Raw genomic sequence first — 25,261 nt, 5'->3', positions numbered from 1 at the left:
AACGACACATTTCCAAGTAAAATTTTAACAAACAGGAGTCATCTGATCAATATCTTTATGAAATGCATAAATTATTATTAGCCACTGAGAAACTCTGTACTTCTTACAGTAGCAGACACTCCATAAAGCTCCAGCACAATAAAACAGGAGGTGAAGTAGAACCACAAAGTTTTCTTGCAGTGACGCTGCCTGATTAGAAAGTTGAAATCAAATGAATAACCGACAGCTGGCGTACAGTATATACCTGTATAATGTGTCTATATTTATATCCTGTTACCACTTCCAGGCACAGGCAGTCAGAGCGTGTCATGTGTGTGTGTGTCTCTGTATAAATGTTCTAGAAGTGTCTGAGTATTTGGCAGATGGAATTTTTTTAGTTATTAGTGGTTTAATGTTTAAAAAAAACTAGCAAAAAAAATACAAGTGAAAACAAGTATTTACATATTAACCTTAATTATTATTAAGTATTTATTTTTTCTAAAATGAAAATCTGCATTTTTCATTGCCAGAGACCTGTCTTCACAGCCATTATCGGTGGTGTCAACACTTAAGTGTCGATAATTCCGTGTGTCCTTGAACGCAGCAGAAGTACCTAGATATAGTGCGCATGAGCAGAAAGGGGGACCGATAATCGTCAAGCTGGCGCGCGAAGCTCAGGCATGTCCAGAGAGAGTGGAGCAGCACAACTTCTTCACGCGGCTGAACGCAGTCACAATAACGCGTTATCTTGACCGCTTTCCACACATTGTAAAAATGTTTGACAGTTAATTTGGAGAAGAGTTTACACGAGGTGCTTCATTCTTTTTTTAGCACTACGTTAGTTAATACTGAAGCTCACTATGCCATCACTATCTCTGAATGGAGTGACAGTGAAGTTCCCTTTCCCTCCATATGACTGTCAGAAGGACTACATGGCCAAAGTGATTGAGTGTCTCCAAAAGGTAATGTCAAGTCCCGTCTGTAATGTTTCTCAGCTGGTGTGACGTTAAAGTAACACTTGTAAAAGACGTAATTCTCTCCGTCATCCTTTAACACTCCTCTGTGTGATAGACCTTCGCTGCTGCTGCCCTGTCCAATCAACACAGGCTAACTTATGAAGTGTTTACTGCCATAAGAACTTCCATCCCAAACAAACCCCAGAGCACAAGTCAAATGCTGCTTTAACTAACAGCTCCATTGTTTATCTCCAGGTCCCTAAGAGTCTGATATGTCTTAACATCTGCTGATGAGCAAGAAAAACAATCAGAGTTTAACAGATGATCTCTCCAAAAGATAAAGAAAGCTTCATGTGTACGCGTGTGCTCGTTCATTTCAGAAGGCCAATGGGGTCCTGGAGAGTCCCACAGGTACTGGTAAAACTCTGTGCCTGCTTTGTGCCACCCTGGCCTGGAGAGAGAACTTCAAGGACACCATCTCTGCCCGCAAAATAGCAGAGAAGTTAGGCGGGGAGGAGATGTTCCCCAACACACCCATGTCATCCTGGGGAACGGCTGCTACAGACGGTGCCACACCAAGTATGTTCATATACGTTTCACCAGACAGCTCAGTGCTGTCTAAAGAGTGTCGGTGTCTTCTTCAGGATCCTGTATTAGGTTAACCAATGAGTTTTGAACTGTTGAGCTCATACTTCACCTGACAACCCTAGTGTAAAGTGGTAGCAACTGCCAACTAGCCCTCCACAAGGTGTGTGTCTGCAGCCACCACTGCTGTAATGTTTGATTTGAATGAACACAACTTACAAATGTCTGACAATGAATAGTCTACTTCTCATTTTCCATGGCCCCCCTCTAAGTTACCAGTGTCGGCTTATCATTGGCCAGTTTAGTAGCTGTTGTCTGCAAGGATACAGCCTCTGATGACCTCTCAGTAGTCTCAATTGTGTCCCTTACCCTGCGACATAGAAGCCAGCAATGTCACATTACCCCAAGTCTCTGCTGGGTGCTTTAACCCTCGATAACATCTAGGCACAGAGTTGCTCATTCAGGTACACTCTTTAGAGAGAAACATCAGCTGACCTGACCTCTAACATCACTATAGAGAGGCAAAGTCCCTCCCCTTTAGGTGAAATATATGTCTGTAATATAATTGTGACTTTGCTGACGTGCAAAATAATCGTTTAATTGACAAATGCACACGTGTAATTCATGGCACAATTCAAACAGGATCAAAAAACAATTTTATCTCTCACTGTTGACCGCCGTACATATTTTTTCCTGCAATAAGGTCCCGTTCTGGTCCACCAGAAGTGACTTTGCTCTTTATGGTATGCATTTAACTGTCATATAATTATTATGTGCTGTTATTGTTTCTTAGCCTACTACACAGATATTCCAAAGATCATATACGCTTCCAGGACTCACTCTCAGCTGGCACAGGTTATCAATGAGCTGAAGAACACCTCATACAGGTAAACCAGGTTATTTCTATACAGTACAAGTCTTACTTAATGCAAGTAAAGCCTTTTGTTAGTGTAGTGCCTTTTTCTGATGTACAACTCCAATGAACTGAGTTTTTTTTAAAGTCTCTCTATCTCTATACTGATTCAGTCCAAAGGTGTGTGTGCTGGGATCAAGAGAACAGCTGTGTATCAACCAGGAAGTGATGCGTCAGGAGAGCCACCACGTCAAGGTGAGCACTACAACATTGGTTTGTTCACGCTGTAAGATTACATGCAAATACCCATGTTGTCGGTCCTATGTCAGCTGAACTGTCTTAAAGGATGCTCCACATTTCTCCCAGCTCATTGACCAAACTCAAGTGTTTCCACGCAAAAAACGGTGAGCTGGGAGAAAATTCTGGAACTTTGGGGTCTCTAAGAAGACATGAAAAAGATGTGGTTCTGGCATTGGAGTTAGAATTTCAATGCTATTACCTGTTTTTCAGGTCCATATGTGCAGAGGAAAAGTTTCCACCAGGTCATGTACCTACTACAATAACGTTGAAGGTAACGTTATAACACTTTTTGATACGTTTTAACTACATACAGTCGATTTCAGTGAGACGACACTAAACAGGGAGGACTGCTACAGACTGTTATCAAAGCATTAAGTTCTAAATGAGCAACCAGCTACATGTAACATTTTAACATCATTATCACAGTAATAGAAGAACACAGCTATGGGTTATGTTTTTTTTTCTCAAACAGTGATGAGGTTAATGTGTTTAGAACATCTGGCAAAAGCATAACAAGCAGCATCAATTGTTAAATGCTACTTATATCCTTTTTCTTCATGTCTTAACTGTCCTCTTTTCTTTCTCAGAGAAGAGCACTGACAAAGACCTGGTGAATTCTATCCTTGACGTGGAAGACTTGGTGAAATATGGCAACAAACAGAGGTGATTTATGTCTTCATGTTCACCTACCTGTCTCTTTCACTAACGGAGAAGTCTAATGAAACAGCTGATTCATGGTGTTTGCTAAAAAGATGTGTGTGGAGTGTAGGACTGCAGCTAATGATTGTTGTCATTATAGATTCATTTGCATATTATTTTCTCAGTCTTGGACTATGCAATTTCAGCTTCCTAAAACCCAACTTGACTACCAATAATAGTAATACAACAAACTCCAAAGGATCACTGTGACAATCCCCCAACAATCCCCCATTAACCTCTCCAAATACATCTGGAGCCATCCAGCAAATCCCTACCAGCCACAAGGACCAAGCTGTAGCAGCCACCTCAACAGTGTAGCGATACCTTAGCAACCACCCTCCTCATGATGTTGTGCTCTGGAGCTGGTGATGTTCCAGATATGAGATTGACTTGTGTAAAACCCCCGCCTTCTGACCAATCCTAGCTCTGTACCTGGATTCTTAGATAATATTACACAAATATAAAGAAATTCAAGTTATAATCCAGACTAAAAGCAACATAGTTCAAACTGACAACTGCAGAAAGGACTGCTGGCAACAAATCGCTGACAGATTTCTAATATCACTGCTTCATCTAGAGCAAAATAGATCTGACTATAACTACATGTGTGTGTATTATATTAAGTTAATGTGTTGCAGTTTGGTTGTTAAAGACACATTTCTCTCCAGGGATAGTAAGGTGCCTCCTAGCTTTTGCATGCACTGCGTACATTTCTATTCAACGCTGAACTTCTTTCTGCAGGGTCTGTCCTTACTACCTCTCCCGGTCCTTGAAGCAGCAGGCAGATGTCATCTTTATGCCCTACAACTACCTCCTGGATCCAAAGGTGAGCTGATTCACAGATGTGTGATTGCTGTGAATAGAGAGAGCTTATTTCCTACAGTAGTACCGCCACAACACTACGAGGATGTCTGGTACACTATAAGACCACATCGTGCTTTATTACTGATGTACCCATAGAAAAGGCTTTTACATTTTTTCATGTCCTTGGTGTTTGATTGTGACACAGGGAGGATCACCTCGTCTCACTACTGACAAGGAGACCACTTCTAGTGGTAAATGAGTTAGCCACTTAATGTTTTTTCTTCTCATAGGGAAGTTTGGAGCATAATTATTTGATTTCAAAAGAATCGCTGTGATCAATTAATCATCTTAGGAGGGCTGAGAAGTTAATGTCCAGAAGTACGAAGTGTCCACTTAGATTAGCAGCAGCATTTTCTCGTTTCACAAACACGATGCTGGCTAACTCGCCAGCTACAATAGTTTGTCTAGTAACCCAGTGAGTACTCACTACGTCATCAAGTAAAAGGATACCTGAACGAACTTCACTTTAAGTGTCCCAAACTAGATTTTATCTATTAGCATTGACAAAGATATTACAAGTGTAGAAGGGTTTGTTTTATAATGAATTTCATTCTAAAGTACGCAAATGCCAAGTTCACTCTACACAACTTCACAAGTGGTCAGATCTCTGTGCTGTTCACACCACACAGCCTGCTGTCTTCTAATGGTTAGTCTTGAGGTTGATGTGGTTTTCACTCTGCATGACTGCTGGTATTTAGTTATTTTCCTTTGTTCCACAGAGCCGCAGAGCTCACAACATTGAGCTTAACGGAGCCGTGGTCATCTTCGATGAAGCTCACAATGTGGTAAGATTCTGACCTGGAAGGTGAGGTGTGAAGCCTTTGTACACACGTGTTTTTTAAGGAAAAGTACCCTGGTGAGGGGGCATTTCTGCGGGCACAATCGCAGTCCTGCAAGCTGCTCAGTGTAGCATGAAGCAAAAAAAAGATTTGACTTGCCGAGTATAAAATGACCCATGGAGCCAGCGCCCTAGTGTTTCTCTTAACCCGCCTCCCAGCACTCAGTCTAGCCTGGTTCCCATTCACATAAACTTAGGAAGAAAAATAACTCTGGATTCAGCTATTAGTGCATTTTACAACTTCTAGGACCTCATGATTTAATTAAGAGTTGATTTACCTTTTAAAAAAAACTATCTGCTGATTATGAGTCGTCTCTTGAGTCTATGGGAAAAACTGTGCGTTCCAATACCATACTACCGTACTATTTAGTATGCCAGAAAATATGTAGTATGTCCCATTCAAAAGTACCAGGATTTCCTACTGCTAACGGTCACATTTTACAGTATACAAACCAGCATGCTTTTCTGGCTATTCTGACCCACAATCCTCTGCACAGCAGATATATGAGCAAGAAGGTCTAAACTCAAAATGCCATGTTATGAGGTTGTAGTATGTGTGGGTTGAATGCATATTCATTTTATAGTATGGACTTTGTGTGGGCAGCTGCAGTATGTACTGAAAGTAAAAATAAACCGTTTGCCGTTTGGAACGCAGCTTAAGTCTTTTCTTGGGCCCCATGGCATCATGTGACGGACCCAGAAGTAGTAATTCCATGATTTGACCACTGCTTCTCAACCAGGGGCAACAATGATAATAACCACCATGTACATGATGAATGCAACCATGGGAAATTTGAAGATCACACACTTGCAGAAATGATGGCATATGCAACCATTGCGGTGGCAGTCTGGAGTTCCTGAGCCTGTATGGGAATATATATTCAGGATGAAGTAGTCACAGAGAGCAGACTATACCCATTAGACATTTCTGTTGTCCGCAGGAGAAGACTTGTGAAGAATCCACATCGTTTGACCTGAGTCCCTATGATGTGTCCTCAGCCATCAGTGCTGTGGACAGGCTGCTGGTGGAGCAGGCTAAAGAAGCCACCGTCTCTGAAGACTTCAATGTGGAGGCCCTCAACTCTGGTCAGAATGCTATAAGGTTGCATGGGGCCGGGAGTTACGGCATTTCATTGACACCAAATTTAAAATGTATTTTAATAAATGTCTTCGTACAGTTTATTAGCTTATATCTAAATGTATCATGTTTTCTGTTTCAGGTTTAAAAGTAAATATAGAAACCATTGCTAAGATCAAACGTAAGTATTCTTAAAGCCATAAAGAAGATAAATATACTTTTATTTCAGCATTTGCATGATTAACTCATGAGCTAGACCAGTCATCGCTCTGTGGGATTTTAACAAACTGCTTTTGTGTGCTTTGACAGAGATACTGCTGGATCTGGAGGCTGTCGTTGACTCCTATGAGGTTCCAAGTGAAAAAGGCATCACAAAACCTGGAATGTATGTGAGAGTGGTAGTAGATAGTAAGCAGAACGCTGCGTTTTTGCTCCATTAATGGCTTCATGTGTGTCAACGGATCACTGTTCTGCTGAACCTTTCTTCCAAAACCTGTTTAGTCATATACTGCTTAGGTTCTCTGTCTGCACAATGTCACCTGCCTCTTTATAAATTTATTTTGTACTGAACAATAAACAGACAGTGTGGGATTATGATGTGAAATAGGACATCACTTACAAATGAAGTAAAAAAAGGCTCTAATTCACATTTCTTGATTTATATTGCAATTAGATTTCATCAACACTCTGTTATCTCAATTTTTAATGAGAAGTGTCTTCTGTCTGCCTCAGCTTCATCTATGAGCTGTTAGAGAGAATCCACCTGAACTACAACAGCAAGACGGCTGTCTACGAAGCTCTGGAGCAGATCATTGGACACTTAACAGGACGTCAGTATGACTTCATCTCTTCCTTTTCTTTATAAAACGTGTGACGTAATTTAGGTTTCTGCTGTCCACCATGTGATATAGCTGTTGTTCCTTCATAACACATATAGGTAGGAATGTAACAGACAATATGTGTAGTAGTCTGTATAATGTGTGACACGTGTTTCTCATCAGAGGCGGGAATATTCCTGAACACTAGTGGACTGCAGAAGCTGGCTGACATCATACAGGTAAGCAAGTTCTTAAAAAAAAAACAAGCCCTCTTTCTTTAAAGATGAATCGTTCTTAAAAAAAAGATAAGATAACTTTTTCTGCCCTCTTTCTTCCTGGAAGTCAGATGTTCATCAGTCAGTCAGGACCTGGTTAGCCTAGCTTAGCATAAAGACTGGAAGCAGGGGAGACAGATAGCTTGGTTCTGTCCAAAGTTTAAAATTAGACCTACCATCATCTCTTTAAGATCACTGATTAACGTGTTTAATTAATTTGGGGGGCGTGTAAGGTGCTGGAACATTATTTATTGGTGAGTCAGGTGCAGTGACTCACATTTTTTCTGTAGCGTCGTCGCACCAGTGAGACTGTCAGGTTTAGTATCATCATGTCAGTACAGGGACAAAAACTGAAACCTGTTCTCATCTGACCACTTGCACTACAGCCAGAGTTATGAGATTCATATTGCTTTTCTCATTTCACTCTTTGGGTCGGTAATGGCTTACCGGGTCGGCTGCTGTACGTTTGCACCTGACAAATCTGACCAAAATGCTTGAACACACTTATCCATTCCGTTTTCTGTAGCAGCGACAATTCTTCCTTTTCTTTCCTTTCCTCATAGCTGGTGTTCTGTGGTGAACCTTCAGAGGCGGACAGACAACAACAGATGCAGTCCAACACGGCTCATTTTAAGGTGCATGTTCATTTAAAAAGACACAAGTGTCCATATGGAAATATATATTCATCTCCACACACTTATGTTTACAGTGATGTCAGCAACCATATCTGTCTGTTTGGCTCAGGTTCATATCCATCGAGACAACAGTTATCACAAGAAACCACAGAACACCGATGTGTGGGCTTCATCTTCGGCTTCATCTTCATCAAAGAAACAAGGTGACGAATCACAGCCTGCTGGGTTAGAGTATTCACACAGTGACAGCTGTGGAAGCATCGAACCCCTAATTCAGTCTTGTTCAAGTTAAATTTCAGTTCAGAACAGCTTGTGTAAATACAATCTACCCCAAGGCCAAAGACTTAAAATAATATCCTATATTAACTTCAAACCTGTCTAAATGAATTGATGACCTTTATGCCATGACATGTTGTGTTTGCCGTTGAATGTTTGAGTTCAGTTAGTCTGTAGTTTCTCTCACTGATGTGCCCTCTGAGGAAACCTGGTTAACTGGACCGTATGTGTGTCTTTACTCCTTTTAGGTAACATCCTGAGTTACTGGTGCTTCTCTCCCGGCTTCAGCATGCAGGATCTGGTGAATCAAGGTGTACGCTGCATCATTCTGACCAGTGGGACCCTCTCTCCCCTCTCTTCATTCACCTGTGAGATGAGGATGTAAGTCCCTGTTTCACCTACAGAGGTTCACTGTGAACTACTGCTACTAAATCGGTCTGAATTTCTCTATGAAGGAATTTGACGACATGAATTGACCATTTATGGCGCGAGATACAGTGGAGTTAAAAACCAAAATAGTGTGTGATTGATGCGACCACATAAACGACTTCATCCACATGTTTTATTATCATACCTCCACGGCAGCGGTGGGTTCTCTGTCTGTTGGTCTTTACGTACATGTCCCATTCTCATGAACAAGATATCTCAGGAACACATGGAGGGAATTTCTTTAAATTTAGCAAAAATGTCCACCTGGATTATAGATTAACTCCACTGGTTAAAGGTTTTTTACCTCACAAAACCTGTTTGCCCATAATTACAAAAATAATTGGCCTGTCAATAGGGCCAGGCGATATTTTTACCAAATACCCTTATCAATATTGTGAGGATATTGTAAGGTTGACCATTGGGGCTTTCACAAAATATTTACACAATGACCATTTTTATAAAATGCTGGATAATGAAAATAGTGGATTTAATGACTAAGGCGAATAATAGAAAAGCTAGAACAGTCTGTTTAATTATAATATCACATCACCTTACTGTAACGCAGCCTCCAAAACCAGGAAAAGACAAGACTTATGTCATTTTAAGATGTCCAAAATCTAAGACAATGTCTAGTGTCATGTCACGATATCAATATATAGGATGAAATGATAAAGTGGTGACATTCTGGACAGACATGGATGTAAACGGCAACTTGACTGGTTGGCGGAGGATTACAACCGTGGGGGGGTAATTGTAGTTTTTTTCTGTGTGTTTGTGTCGAAACTATGAGAGAGTTGTGTTCCTTCATACCCCCACAACAAGATCCAAGTCTGAAATCACAGTATTTAGATATCTACAAGCAGCATGATGGGTAACAGTAAAGGGTGAGGATCCCTCTGACATTAGTATATGGACCCGTCTTTAGATGATTTTTATCATTGCACTCTTTGTGCTGCTGCATGTACTTTCATGAACCAGAGTAACTGGTGGGTTGGAGACGCTCACACAGTCCGTGGATCTCTACTGCTTTACACGTTTGCAATCTGAATCAATCAAAAGTATAATAAAAGCACCATGCATATCATTTACAAACTCAAAAAAAAAATGTATTTAGTGTGAAGATTTCCTGATAGCAGCTCTGCTGGCTCTGGAGAAGGTGATGTTGGTCGGCCCAGCTGTCCAGCTAGTTGGCCTAAGGCCAAGGACTGAACAATCTCCACAGAAAGCAGAAAAAAAGCTGACATAGTGCACCTCAAGCTGAGCCAGATGAAGAGCAGTCAAAGCTTCAGCAGGCAGTAACAAGCAACTGCTTGAATGGCAAAGCAGCTAAGTGACTGGTGAGAGTGGCTGAACCTGCTGAATACCCAGCATTGCATGACGTACCTTATCTCAAGCCTTAGTATAATATCCACAAACTATCCCAGAAGATGACTGTACTGCTCTGCGTCATACTTAATATTCTGCTACAGTGTTGACTATTTCTGGAAAAATGTGCAGCTCTAAATGAACCAATTTATACATGTATGTGTGTCAGCTATATTTTCTCCTGCACAAATCTGATGCAAATCTTTTGTTCTTAATATCTTCCACAAGTTCCTCACAGCTGAAGAGCTTTATTAAAAGACAGGAAATGTTCTGCAAATGATCTCATTTCAGAATAATTTAGCTAGTCATTAGTCATTTTGTTGTTGTTGTTGTTGTTGTAAACCTTGATGTTGATCCCACTGTGTGTTGCTGTAGCCCGTTTTCAGTGAGTCTGGAGAACAGCCATGTGATTGAGCGGGACCAGATCTTTGTTGGCATCATTGAACAAGGTCCTGATGGAGTGGCCTTAAGTTCAGCATATGATAGAAGGTTGGTATTCCATTCAACAGACAATGCTCTACTTTTATCAACGGGTAGTTACAAACTAGACACACACCCCAAGCACAGTACATCGGTATGAAGCATGTTGTGTCGGTGTGTCTGCCCAAACACAAGTGAAGTCACATGACCCCAAACCTGAATGATTTATTGGGCTGAGTTACTCGTTCTTTCTGTAATCATCGTCATCTTGCGAAGTTAGATATTCTGGCCTGAGCATATAAATCTACAAAAAATGATTTTCCTCTTTTGATAAGCGTTGCTTTCTGAATTCAGATTCCTGTCTTTCACATAGAAAAAAAAAATCCCTCTCCTTACATCCCAGCCATATCTCATGTGTTCATCTGACACGTCCTGTGACTCTGACTCTGGATCAGTCACTTTAATAATACAATAGTGCTCTGAAGATGCTTTCCCCTTCTTGTTGAGACGATGTAAATACAACTGATAATCTCTCCCTCTGTGACAGGTTTCTTCCTGAAAACATGGCATCTTTAGGCAACACTGTTGGTAAGATCAAACAACACAGAGATGTTTTTATTCTAACGTGTATCCGAAAACCATCATTGTTTGTTGTTAACTAAATGGAACTTATTATTTCACCGGTTTTCTCCCATTGTTTTTGAATTGTGCCTGATCATTTCTGTCTTGATCGTCACATTAATGTGTCCTTTGCTGTGATCTCTCCTCAGCCAACCTGAGCCGCGTTGTTCCTGATGGTCTTCTAGTGTTTTTCCCCTCCTTCCCTTTAATGGAAAAAACCCTGGACTTCTGGAAAGTAAGTGGATTTTCTGCAGAATCATCTGTAGGGAACGTTATTCTCATATTATGTTGTATTTTTGTTTGATTTATTTATTTGATATGTTCCAAAGGATTTCTGAATTGAGTGTTGCCATGCAAGATCAGGTTCAGTGTCTGTGCATTCTCTCACCAGACTAGCGGACATGCAGATCGCATTGAGACCGTAAAGCCCATATTTGTTGAACCTAAAGGAAAGGGCACCTTTAATGAGGTGAGCGTGGTTTTATTTATTATCTATTTATTATCTATGACTTTGAAAAACTCCATTAGGACGAAGAGCATCACTGGTAACATTTGCTTAAAGGAGTGGATAACACCAACAGATCTCGTCTCTGTCTGTTTAGGTTATCGACGGGTATTACGACAAAGTCAATGATCCAAAATCCAAGGGGGGGACATTCTTTGCTGTGTGCCGAGGCAAGGTGAGGTTACTGTGCGACCATACAGTTTTGTCTTGATAACTCATCTTCAAAAGGTCAGATGTAGCATTTTAGATATAGAGTATATTGTCATTAAATGCATTATGGATAATTTTGACATCCAGAGGAGAAGGCTTTTCTGTAGTCGCCCCTTCAAGCTAAATATTTATTTTTGCTTATTTTTGGGGGGGGAAATGTCACCATGTTTACTTTCCCTCCAACAATTTCCCATTTTTGGATGTTAAATTGAGTATCTATCTTGTGGAAAGTAGTTTTTGGCTTCACCAAAAAGCAAGGGCTAATTTGGATGTTTTTGAAGTGTGTTTATATGAGCTACTTTTCCACAGTCGGTGTATTACTACAGTAGATGGAGTAGACGGGAGCAAGGCTATGTACTGCTGTCGACTTATTTTAGACACCTAAAAAAGGAGTCGTGTCTTTTGAAGAGATCATAGATAACAGCTTCAGTTTCCTATCAGAAGGTCTGTTTGATGGCAAAGTAAAGAGGCGAAAATATTCTAAATCTAGCGTACACTTAAATGTATCTTGAGGTGTCTTAAATACATCACAGTGTTATATTACTTTTGCTTCTGTGCTGGTTCTCCTGTCTGTTTCTCCTAACTCCATTTACTGTAGTAATACACTGACTATGGAGAAGAACCGCATACAACCCGTGTAAGACATTTTGGAGGTTCTCACTTCTCTATAGTAGGGTAAGAGCTCAAAGAGTGAGACGGATCACTTGTGATCTAGAAAGCTTTACTCTGATGTTTGATTTATATTTCTCACCTGGTTGCATTCGGAGTTCTCCTATTCTTTTATCAGTCATAATTGTGCCATTTAAATGTATTCTAACAATAAAACTTCCGTACCACATGAGCATGTTAAAAAATAGAATAGAATATGTTTTAAAATGGGCACAATATGCTCTCTGTGTCAGTCCATCTTTCCTTTCTAGCTCTTAACACTGCTCAGAGTGTTCAGCTTGTCCTTTGCATTGTTCTTTGTCTCTGTCCGTCTTACTGCCAGCACTGCAGCTTTATCAGTATTTTTACTACAATCAAAAACTACAATCTACAGAGTCATTACCTTCATATCACATGCAAGTTCACACAAATGCCCCCCTCTCCCATCACTTCTATTAATGTCTTCCCGTGCCAGGCTAGCGAGGGTCTGGATTTTGCAGACACCTTTGGTCGGGGCGTCATCATCACTGGCCTTCCATTCCCTCCAAGGATGGACCCTCGAGTCATCCTGAAAATGCAATTCTTAGATGAGATGAGTCGGAAGAAAGCTCCCGGGCTGAAGGTGAGTGGAAACGCTAGTGAGTATCACTGAAAAGTTGTTTTAGTACCTCAATCATATCATACTTGTTGTTATTCTGTCTCTGTGTGTGTGTGTGTGTGTGTGTGTGTGTGTGTGTGTGTGTGTGTGTGTGTGTGTGTGTGTGTGTGTGTGTGTGTGTGCACAGTACCTGTCTGGACAGGACTGGTACAAACAGCAGGCTTTCAGAGCCGTGAACCAGGCCATCGGTAGAGTCATTCGCCACAAGGAGGACTTTGGAGCCATCTTACTGTGTGATCAGAGGTCAGACATGGAGCTGTCAGTCATATCATCACTTGTTGCTAGATGATTTGGGCCTAATGCAAAAATGGTTTTGACCGTTGATCAGACTGAACAAGAACTTGCACTGGATCATAATTTGCTATCAGTCGGACTGAAGGAGCACTTATGCTGCAGTGCTCTTAGCATGACTTGGTTGACCTGCACACTTTAAGCTATGATGAAAAACACCAAAAAATTGCCCAGAATGTCTTGAAAATGATTATCATACAGAAACATTATTTGTAATGTGCAACTACATTCTGGTAATGTTGCTATTCTGTTGTTAAGAAATGTCAGGGATATTAAAAGCCCCTAAAATGATTGTCCATCCCCCCCAACAGCTGGCAGCTGAAAGAAGGGCTGTGTGTGGGGATGGTGTATAAGTTTAAATTGTACCAAAGTTACGGTTTTGTTGCATTTGGAATACCCTGGAATGATGAGAGCTCTTGAATCCCCCCTCAGACCGATGAAGTGATGTGAAACATCTTAAAAAAAGAACTTGTTGCTCCAGCTACATCTACAGTTGTATATTGAGAATTAGGTCATCTTAAGGTCATAGGTCATAGGTCATTATTTCTGATGCAGCCTACCAACACAATTGTAATTGGAGCATTTTTCAGGTTTGAATCCAGTGATCTGATATTTTTATGACTAGAAAGTCCAGCAGATATAACTCAGGCAAAACAACAGTATTTCTTTATTTTTATCCAGTAAATAATTGTATTAGCCCATACATCAAAATATCATCAAAATCAATCAAAATATTGAATATAATAGTATAATAGCCTTGAATTTGCATTTCAATGGACAATAACTGAATTGAAAATGTGATAGGAATTTTGAAAGCGCGTGACATAAAGAATAGCTACTAAAGTGAACTAATAAAATACGTTTAAGTTTAAATAAACAGAAAAGCAGAAAAAGAAAATCACTTGAATGGTTAAATCGTAATGTTATCTCCAAAAAAGAGAGACTGCCTCGCAAGCCTACAGATTAAGGCACATACCAAGTGAGTGCAACATCCACGGTTCATGGCACAAGTGGAAATGGTAAAACGAATGATGGCTGAATTCCATTTAGCTGCTTCAGTGTCAGGCTCCTGGTATAGACCCTTTTCACATGAGACATTTGGAGACTATGTAACTGAATAGCAGCTTTCCTGAACCGTCCCTGTCTCCTGAATGCCCACTTCTTTAAAAACTCCACACGTCAAGTTTCAAATGCCACCTTACTGTTAAAAGTTTTCAGTCTCAAGCCGAGGTGTGATATTGTCTGGGTCAATGATAATGAAGGTTGATGATTTGGAACAAGGTGGTTTACAATAATGCGACTTCTCCTGCAGGTTTAAAGGCCCTGGTGCCAGGGCTCAGCTTCCATCCTGGGTCAGGCCTTATGTGCGTCTGTATAGCAGCTTTGGGAACGTGATCCGGGACGTCTCTCAGTTCTTCAGGGTGGCACAGAAAATGGTACGTTCTAGAAAGTTGAGATGTACGTAGATCCACCAGTAGAGAGAGAGGTGGTGCAGCAGGTGGAGATGGTGACAGTAACGCATCTGATTTTTCACTAGAATACAGTCATCACAGACACATTCCCCTGGCGAGACTAGTCTCTGATGTCATTAAGATTTCTGTTTTTTTTCCAACAATAGTTTAATTTGTGCTGTTAGTAGTGCCGGACTCTCAGAGGTGGAGAAGTCACAAACTAACCATAGTAAATAAATCCAAGTAATCAATCTCTGTGAATATTTGCTATTATTTGTGCCATCCTACCTTAAATGAATATGCAGTGAGAGCATAATTAGATTAGATTGGATTGGGTTGGATTGGATTGGATTAGATTCAATTTTAGGGGCTTTAGGGACTTTGGGGCTATCACCGTGGTGCAGAGGTTAGTAAGGTGACAGCTGAGGGGAAGAAGCTCCTCCTGAGCCTGCTGGTCCTGGAACGGAGACTCCTATAGCGCCTCCCAGAGTGGAGGAGGGCAATGACATGTAAATTGTGACTCTCGCCCACATCATCTGTTGGTTAAATCCAGCCCGTGTTTCCGTGGCAGAATGTGTCCCCATAAACAGCTGTACATCTGACCTGGCTGTGTCTTGTCACTGCATTGTGGCAGTTGATCCCAGTTTAAATCATCTGCTTGTACTGACTGACTGCGCTTGTGTTTTGAATGAGCCAGAGGCCGGTGGTAGAGAAGAAGGCTGCAGCAGAGAGCTGTGGGACAGTGTGCTCACCAGAGACTCAGTCCTCTGCCTTCCCTTCCTGCTCGTCCTCCAAAAGCTCCAACACCCAGAAGGCCAAAGAGCTGGACGCCCACCTTCCCAGCCTGAAGAGGAGGAGACTCAGTGAGTAGGACGACAAAAGGCAGTGTCACCAGGCGTCCTTTATATCCACAGAGGTGAGGTTAGTCCTTCATTGATTTGTTACCTGTACCTTTGTGATCAGATGAACAATCTGGAGCCAATGGGATGGCCAAGATCTGCATTGAGTATGAGTATGAGGTGCAGGAGAGTCAGAAGAGACCAGCCAACCTGCTGGATGCTCTGGAGCGAGGGGACCACTGCGCTGGAGAGGACGGTGATGCTGTCGTGGGAGAAGAGAAGGTAGCGTGTTTCCTGTGAGACACTGCGGTCTGTACTACTAGTCTTTAGACGTCTGCTGGTTGGTACATGTTGAAAAGACAGGCTTTGTGGAAAAGAGAAGACCTGTGTATTGAAGTAGGTCAATACAACCATTACCGATGTGTGTTAGTTCACGAAACACAAAGGTTAAGTCGTTTCAAGAGGACTGTGCCTATTTGTTAAATTTGTTCTTCACTTTTTTTCTTTTGAAGGCCAACCATTTGTCCACGCTGTCTCTTCAATGTGACAAAAGGATGGATGATGAAATGCGGGGAGGAAAGCGTAAAATCAAATTGGTCCAAGGACAGGTACATGTGACTTTATATACAGCAGCGTTTTTTCGTAAATGTTAGTTTTAAGCTTAACACCACAGGAAGAAGAGTCTCCACTGGCTCTGTTCAGCCACAGTGCTGCAGTGAACGTATAGCTCCACACCCAACACACAGTCATTTACTTAAGGCGTAAAAAAGAAGACTTGTTTTGCAGCTTCTCACATAAATTGAGAGTGAAGTAGCTGGTACAGAAAGCTGCAAGTGTGAGTACCATGTGAAAGTCTCTGACTGAGTTCAAATGGCATCCTTTCAGACAATGGTGGAATGGTGTTGTCTTCTGTCTGTGCGTCTGTCTGACATCCGAGGTATCTCAACAACTATAAGCCAATTTTCTATCATCAGGCCAAAATTTGTACTCGTACAAAAGAAACGTTTAATTTCGAGCACATTCATACATACTTTTTACATTTTGGCAGAAATGTCAAAATACATAGTTATTACAGTTGTAACGACTGGATTGGTGACCTGACCCAACACCAAACTGTCCAAAAGAGTGAGGATGCATTCTGTAATATGGCCCCTTCATTTTCCATCTTTCTGTTACTGGAGAGTTGACCCAAACAAGAGTCAGGAGGTGATGAATCCCATTCATGATTGTAAGTTGTTAAACCATATATATGTATTGTATTTGTTTTAATTGAGTTCAAGCTTAATACAGCGGGTGATGATTGTATCCAAGAATTATGATCATCATCTGCAAAAAGTGTAAAGGACAGGACCATCCAATTGCACTGGTGAATGTTATTTATATAGTGTATTTTTCCCCCTTCTTGTTGAAGAAGTCCCGCGGGTCGGAGGACGTCTCTGGGGAAGGTCCATCCAGCAGCAGGGTCAAGAGTTTCCTGGCAGAGATGAAGAAGTCACTGAGCCAGTTCAGCTTTGACCGCATCATACAGGCCCTGCAGACCTACAAGAAGACCGACAGCCTGGACGTCCTGCTCACTGCGGCGGCGGTCCTAACTGAGGACGCCAATACTCACTGTCTGCTCCGAGGTAAGCCTTCTGCCGCAGCGAACGGCAAGGTCTCTGACGCAACCTGCATGTTTCATTTGTAAGCAACTTGTTTCAGGGAGCTTTACATTGTGACGGATAACAGGCTGATGAGAGGTTACGACCAGAAAGGATCCGTCTTGTGCAAAGATCTCGTGAGAGTTTGTGTTCATGTGTTCACTGTACAGTCTATGGTTTACTTAGCGACTTACTGCAGCCTTGCAGAGTCATCTTGTCATTTTGCTTTAGATTAAGGTTTTTGAAACGTAATGAAGGTTTAAGTTCTTTTTTTTCCAATCTTAAAAGTATTCACGAGAAACATTGATTTAGTGTTGAGTTTGACGGTCCCTGCAGACAAAAGCAGAAGTATTTCTGAGCTGCTTTTGGTTCTCCAGTGCCTCCCTTCCCTCCAGTGGGGCACAGCAGGGCAGCCTGGGCCTCCAGCAGCGTGGTGTCGGGTTTGGCTCGCAGCGGGGCAAAGCTCTGCTCCTGCCCGGAGGAGGAGCTGCTGCTGCTGCTGCTGGTCGCTGAGCTCTCCACCTCCTGATAGAGCCCCGACTGCAGGAAAGTGGAATCTTAAGAGGCATTGCAGAATGTAACTCGATTCAACAGACCTGCCATATTTACAACATGCAATACATTTGGTTGGTTGTGTGTTGCCTCGTTTATCTAGTCGAGTTTGAAGCTGTACTTTTAAGTGAGTCTAATATTTTGTCCACGTCATTCATATAAACAAAGGAGCAACATATTAATAACAGGCTACAGAGTTTGAGCACCACAAACTACAGCCTTCAGAGAGACCTTAGAGTTCAATCAAGCAGCTGTGCACAGGTAGCGTTTAGCCACGCTAGCAGCACGGCTCCAGGGACGTTAGCAGTCTGTCAACAACTACCATGTTGCTCTCAGGATGAATTGTGATAACATTGATCTTCTGACTTTTTATCTAGCGCCACCATGAGGTCACATTGTAAATGTTTGGTTTAGGACTTATGCCTGCTACAGACTCCTAGCCTTCTTCTGACAGGACGGTTGTATTGGATTTAATTCAGTGTACAGGGTTTAAGATTTTCTGCTTTACATCGCTGTGTCTTATAGAGACCCATGAGCAAGGCAGGATTACCAACTCGGTGCAAAGCGGGTGACTGCCCCAGGGTCCTAAAATCCCCATGTACACAAAGTTTCAGTTATTTGGTAATAACTTGATTAATTGCAAATTTGGTGACAATATGAACTGGGTTTGGCCAACTAAGGCTTGTTATAATCTGCGTTTTGTGCTTTGTCTGGTAGAGGGGCCCTGGGACAACAGCTTGTCTTCATCAGTGTAGTTTTATACTGTGCTCACATGGTTCATATCCCCAAATAAAGTTGTTATTAATGCCGTTGCACAGATAGAAATCAACAAAGAGTACAGGCCTGAACTGATAGAGATGAGTTGATATTGAGGCTGATCCACAGCTCTATGATCCTGACTCATTTGAGTCCTTTTGTTTGTTCACTGTTTCCAATGTCTATGTAAGCTGTCAGGAATAACCCCTCTGTGTCACAGGCCTCTACCAGTTTATTCGCCCACATCACAAGAAGAGGTTTGATGAGAAATGCCAGCAGCTGACCGGACAGGGCTGTGGATACAAACCCAATCACTCACTGTCTGTGGACGAGAAGAAAGCACTGATGCTGCAGAGCGGTACCAAACACTCATCCCAACCCATACTGCACTCTTCTTCACATGTTGTAAAAATGTGTCTCACAATATTTGCAAGCTCAAAGGTACAATATGTTCACATGTTAGTCTATAAAGATGGTGAAAATGGACATTACTGCGCCGAGTCCCGTGTGACATCATCAGGTTGCTACTTTTGTCTTTCCAACAGTCCAAGTTTTTAAACTGTTCAGCAGACAGGGAGTGGAACACAATATTTCTTCCTGCTTGACAGTGTTTTAGACCAGGACATGGGACCATATCAGACACTACACTTTTTTTAAATGATGTTTTTGATCTCTGGACAAGTCAAACAGCACTGATCAATGGGACATGTCAAAAGTTTGAGGACTCATCTGTGTTCAGGTCTTTCTGTTAAGACGAGAGTTATCTACAGTAGGAAAGGAAAACAACATTTGTACCTCTTAAAGCTACAGCATGTCACCTGCTGTGGGTCTGACCTCCTCTACTTGATCGAATAAGTTCTGGATTTAGGACCACATATGAAAGTGGCCCCAGATCTGATTGGAAGACGTTGTATTACTGTGTGCACACCACTAAAATCAGATTTGTGTCACATGAGAGCAAAACAAAGTGCTCATTAAGACGATAACTGTGTTCTCCAGCCACAGCAATCAGGTTTTAGACCAGGACATAAAACCATCTCGTCCAACACATGTGTCTAAATGAGTTCGGACATTCTCTGGACAAAAAAACAGCACTGAGCAAATAACATGGACAAAGTTTAAGGGCTTATCTGTGTGCCAGGCTTCCTGTTGACACAAAAGTTAATTGGTAAATGGACTGTACTTGTATAGCGCTTCTCTAGTCTTCCAACCACTCTAAGCGCTTTAACACTAATTGGATGTTAAAGCGCTTTCCAATTTGGGAGCAATTTGGGGTTAAGGGTTTTGCCCAAGGACATATCGACGTGGACTAGAGGATCCGGGATTGAACCGTCGATCCTCTAATCGAAGGACGACTCGCTCTACCACTGAGCCACAGTCACCCTTTATGTACAGTACAGTAGGAAAGCAAGACAACAAGTGTAACTGTTGTGTGTTTTCTTCTCTTAAAGCTACAGCCAGTCAGCCTGCTGTGGGTCTGACCTCCTCCACCTGCAGTCAGCTGAATACACAGCAGCTCAACAAAGGAGGAGCCCACCTAAACCAGCAGGGACTAAGAGAACCTCAGACTGGTAGGACATCGCACCCTTCACTTATTCATATTAACAGCTTAATCAACTTTGTCAGTGTCTTATAACCAATGACACACTGCAATATGTTTCTGTGGAGAGAGCGCTAATCGGACCGCTCCGACACTGTATGGTGAGCGATCTGCACCTGTGCAGTGAAGTATGACTTGGAAAACACACATGAATTCAGGACCACGTGTGAAGAGTGGCCCAGATCTGATTGGAAAATGTCATATGTCTGTGTCCACAGCACAACAAATCTGATATGTCTCACTTTAGAGAAAAAACACAAAGTTCTCATTAAGATAAGATAAGATAAGATAATCCTTTATTAGTCCCGCAGTGGGGAAATTTGCAGGCTTACAGCAGCGTAGAGTAAAGTGCACACAAGAGACATAGTAGAAGAAGACAAGATAAAAGAATAAAAAATGAAAATAAAAAAAACAAGTATTATAAATAAGCAATAAAAAAAAAAAAACAGGAGAAAAACAACAATAACTGAAATATTATATTTACAGACAGAAAAAAACTATTTTAACTTTTTTTTTAACTATTATTGCACAGTGTAATGTATTGCACAGGTTTTTATTGTCATGTTATTATTGTCATGTGGTCTGCTGGGAGCAGAGTTGGTTGTGCAACCTGACAGCAGCAGGAAGGAAGGACCTGCGGTACCTTAAGACTTAAGACTATAACTGTGTTCTACAGCCACAACAGTCAGGTTTTAGACCAGGACACAAAACCATCTCATCCACTACACTTGTTTTAAATTATGTTGTATGTTTTCTGGACAGAAAAAAACTGCACTGAGCGAATGAACATGGCAAAAGATTGAGGGCTTTCTGTGTTCCAGGCTTCCTTTTGACAAGAGTTAACTAAAAGTACAGTAGGAAAGGAAGAAAACAAGTTTAACTGTTGTGTTTTCTTCTCTTAAAGCTACAGCCAGTCAGCCTGCTGCGGGTCTGACCTCCTCCACCTGCAGTCAGCTGAATACACAGCAGCTCAACAAAGGAGGATCCCACCTAAACCAGCAGGGACTAAGAGAACCTCAGACTGGTAGGACATCGCATCCTTCTTACCTTTTGACTTCACTAATTATGACGTATTCAGTACACTTGCTACCTATCTAGACCTTTACCTCCTGAGTCTCAGTGCTCCTTTGATCACTACTTAATGTAACACTCATTACAGCTCAGTTCATCCCTCTGCACAAAGGTGGGTCCACTGATAACATGATCATCATCCACTATCTAATCATATCATGCAGCCTTAATGTGTCAATACAAATTTCTATGAACGAGCAAGTTTGAGTGTATTCTGGTTGAAGAATAATGTAGCCATGGTTGAATGAATGCTTATTAAGTATGACATGATTTCCACTAATCTCTTCTCGTGTTGATCAGGTTCTGCTTCAAAGAGTGACGTCCCCGCTGCCTTTCTGGCTGACGTGAAAAGAGCCATCGGAGCAGAGAAATCCGCTCGGCTCTTTCAGGCCATTCAGAGCTACAAGAAGACAGACGGCTATGAAGAGCTGGTGGCCACAGTGGTGAGCTTATTCACTGAGAGGGATGAGGACTTCAACCTTCTAATCAGTAAGTTCTTTCAAATCGCTCCAATATTTGCACCCTTGAAAACATTGCGTGAACAAGAACTTTCTTGTCGGAGGTTGTCTCTTTTCTCTCACTTTCGTCTTCTCTTTTCTCAGGATTTGGCATGTTTATTCCCCCCCCGCCACAAGAAGCAGTACAAAGAGATGTTGGATGCTTTGATAGGTCAATCCGTCTCTGCTGCTGAAGTTCCTGCTGTTTGTGAAGACCAGCAAAGACACGGTGAAGAACAACCCAATGTATTATAGTATTATAGAAACATGTTTAAATGTCTTATATCTTCCTCTAGTGTTAGAGAAGAGCTCAGGGCATCTGAAACAAACCTTTTTGTCTTCCTAGCTAGTGGATGTCAGCCGTTGATAGTTGTTGGTTGAAGCGCTGCACCGTTGTTGGAGCTGTTGACGTGAAAATGGTTTAAGAATATCTTAACAATAATTGGATGAAAAGATCAGCCAGCACTTTATGCAGACCAGTTTCCCTCAGTTTGGCTAAACGCACCATTGAGGTACCACTGTTCTTGCACATGGATAGTTGCATAGGATTGAGTCCATTTGACTGAAGAAACCAAAGAGTCCTGCACACTGTGGGCCTTACTTGTATTCACTTTATTAACAATGTTTTGGGGAATCTGAGGTTAATATAACAGGTTTTATTTTAGATTCCTCTTATAGAGTCAACACAGTCCATGAAATGATCCTACTCTGCCTGTGGCTCTCAGCTCCAAGCCCATTGGTTCCCACTGAAGATGTAAATCTCTAACCCAACCACCAGCACCAATAAACCACCAGTAACCACCCAACACAACAGCTCAGCTGAAACCCAGGTCCTTGCAGCACTACTGGACAAAATCCACCAACTATTCATAGAACTCAATAAGAACACCAAATGGTTTTAGTCAGGCCAGAGAACACACTAGAATTTCCAACATGCTCTGCATAATTGTCTTTGCATGCTATCAAGTAGCCCTGTAGTTCCACATGTTAGCTGACTCTTGCATCGCAAGATTGCATCGATGAGACGGATTAATGCATCCTCTATTGCTGACAGCCCGTGCAGCAGTCCGTCGGCCTCACTGGAATGAGCGTAATGCAGAATCACTTCGGGCGGTCATACGCCATCACTGTGAGTCCAGCCCGGACAGCTGAGGCTGAGCCGACAGAGCACAGCTCTCCCTTCGCTCCCCGACAGCAACCTGCCGCCACTAGTTATCCAAACATGGAGGGCGTCGCTCTCTTTGACGGTTAAAATAATTTTTAAAAATGCTAAAATGGTTCGCCAAATATACTTAGGCGGCCGATGATATACCAGGTAGGCCCTCACAGGTAAAGTCTTATGCGGGAACACTGGAATACAGGGACCCCCATTTTAACCTACACAAGACGAACTTACCATCAATGAGGTCATGGCCCCCACACTGTTTTTAAATATGTCCGTATAAGTCCATATAATGACAGAAATGGACTCATGTTGGAGAGATTTTAATGCCAAGCACAAGTTTTTTTTTTACCTGCAGCACTACGGATCAATCAAGAATAGAACTCAAAGAAAACCTGGACACCACCAACCTCACTATCCTCAATAACAATGAACCCAAACACATTCCCTCTGCCTACTCAGTGACCCCCTCCCCATCCTGGCTACTTTCTTCCTCACACTCCACATGCCAAGACAACCTACGGTAAAACTCCCCAAAATGTAATTCTACACCTACAAGAAGCACATAGTCAAACAAACCCCGGCGTCCCGCATCACAGCTCACTAGACAATTCACAAGACAACATGACACCATCCTAATCAAACACGCCCCAGAAATCTCTTTTAACCTGCGCTCCCTCCTTTTCACCACCTTGCCCATAAACCGGGCAAAGATCAAAAACAATCCACCATCTGCCGACCCATCAGCCTCCTCGGCCCCTCCATCCACCATAAGACATGCTCACAACTTGCTGATATTACTGGACACACTCTAAATCAGTTCCACTGGCGGACAAAAAAATGATCTAAACACGAAGCTTATCTTAATTACCAGAAACCGCTCAGGGAAACATGACATGGACCACACACACATCAACAACCTGGACATACAAGGCAACCAAAGACTCAACCCACCTGAAAGCCCTCAGCAGACAAATGCATCCACTGAAATCATCCTAAAGGTTTACCAAACAGACGCCGGATAAATATGCAGCACCGGCCTGGAACACAGCCTCACAACACCAATTCACAGACTCCTACAGTACGTCAGCATCCATTACATCCACCCCAGTGTGACGGTACTCAAAACTATCATCATCCTCCATAGAGAAATACAGACAGAGAGCCATTCAGAACCCAGCAGTACTGTAGCTAATCAACAAACAATGGGCCACACGAGCACCCCTCTCCATAATCCTCAATCTAACCACCAGAACTATTAGAATCCCAGCACCAACCATAGCCCCTGGATCACATTTGACTGCAACACTGTCATTCCAACTACATTCTACACACCACATACATATTTCTATTCATTATTATTTTTTACTTTTTCTTTTATCTTGCTTTGCTTGTGCACAATAAGCAAATATAGAATATTGCCAGACCTACTGTGTCCTTTTAAAGACACAGAGACTGCGTAGAATTATTTGAGGAATAAGTCATCTTTGAAATCCTCTGCTGGTAGATCACAGTGAGAATGTGGTGCAGTGTGTTTTGGGGTCAGATATGTAGGGCTGGTGCATCCGTATCTGTCTGCCACTGCGTCTTTAACACCATCTATTGTTGGGGGGGGGTAAAAGTTGTTCTACTGGTATTATTTTTATTCAAACAACCTATCCGTTGAATATTAACATGAACAACACATACCTGGTTATAACTCCTTTTTACTTGTTTGTTTTTTCCAGTGCCATCACCACCTTTGAAGACGCAAAGCAAGATTTCAAGTTTTTTTCCAAATAGTCAGAGAAAGTAGAACCTGAGTTACAGGAACACTGATTTTGTATTTCAAATAGCTCATAACTATTCCTGCTGACCAAAACCATGAACTAGCCAGTCTCTGCTCTGAAGCAGTAATCTGGCTGTCTGACAGCCTGTTCTTTTTTTTTTTTTTATCTGAATGTCATGTAAATGTATTATGTAAAAATATAATGTTTTAATCTTGTGGTTTTATATTTATTCAGCTAATTAAATTCATGAAAGAATAAGTTCCTCAAGTGTCTTCTGTGACCGTAGCAGATCTGCACTCACTCCTGCTAATTTGTAAAATAGGGATGTCTTTTGAGGTCAAAGGTCATACTATTCCCACCTGGCACACTGCTGCTTGTACATCTCACTTTGGAACCAGCTGACACCATGTTTTTATTTAAGTTACAAGTTGGGTTTGATCGATGGGCAAAATAACTTGATTGAACAAAGAAAGCCTTATCATGGGAAAATAATCAATTAAAAAAAAATGTTTTTTAAATTGTCTTCATTCATTTTGCCGGTTGTTGTAAATGACTGTTAAAGTAATTGTTTGTAAATTAGTGTATCTTGTTCCTCTTTGTTTAAAAACTAGCGAAGTAATT

At 41.7% G+C, this 25,261-nt stretch overlaps 1 protein-coding gene across 1 annotated transcript; it reads left to right on the top strand.

Moving 5' to 3' along the window:
• The first annotated feature begins 618 nt into the window (after positions 1–618).
• Positions 619–25,065, top strand: rtel1 (regulator of telomere elongation helicase 1). The gene is given in 35 exon segments (XM_054608899.1): positions 619–941; positions 1,316–1,514; positions 2,314–2,407; positions 2,547–2,628; positions 2,884–2,944; positions 3,261–3,336; positions 4,114–4,198; positions 4,956–5,021; positions 6,016–6,160; positions 6,295–6,333; positions 6,462–6,537; positions 6,885–6,982; positions 7,154–7,209; positions 7,809–7,880; positions 7,990–8,083; positions 8,405–8,537; positions 10,326–10,439; positions 10,918–10,958; positions 11,141–11,226; positions 11,383–11,460; positions 11,594–11,671; positions 12,830–12,976; positions 13,140–13,255; positions 14,616–14,739; positions 15,452–15,617; positions 15,718–15,875; positions 16,106–16,201; positions 17,005–17,218; positions 18,762–18,899; positions 19,993–20,112; positions 21,046–21,165; positions 21,513–21,701; positions 21,815–21,831; positions 21,833–21,938; positions 24,599–25,065. Coding segments are annotated over 35 exon segments (3,654 nt in total). The 5' UTR covers positions 619–839; the 3' UTR covers positions 24,667–25,065.
• The last annotated feature ends 196 nt before the right edge of the window (positions 25,066–25,261 follow it).

Source organism: Anoplopoma fimbria, chromosome 12 (assembly GCF_027596085.1).
Source record: "Anoplopoma fimbria isolate UVic2021 breed Golden Eagle Sablefish chromosome 12, Afim_UVic_2022, whole genome shotgun sequence".
In the NCBI taxonomy this organism is placed as follows: domain Eukaryota; kingdom Metazoa; phylum Chordata; class Actinopteri; order Perciformes; family Anoplopomatidae; genus Anoplopoma; species Anoplopoma fimbria.
This window is presented reverse-complemented; position numbering and strand designations above follow the sequence as displayed.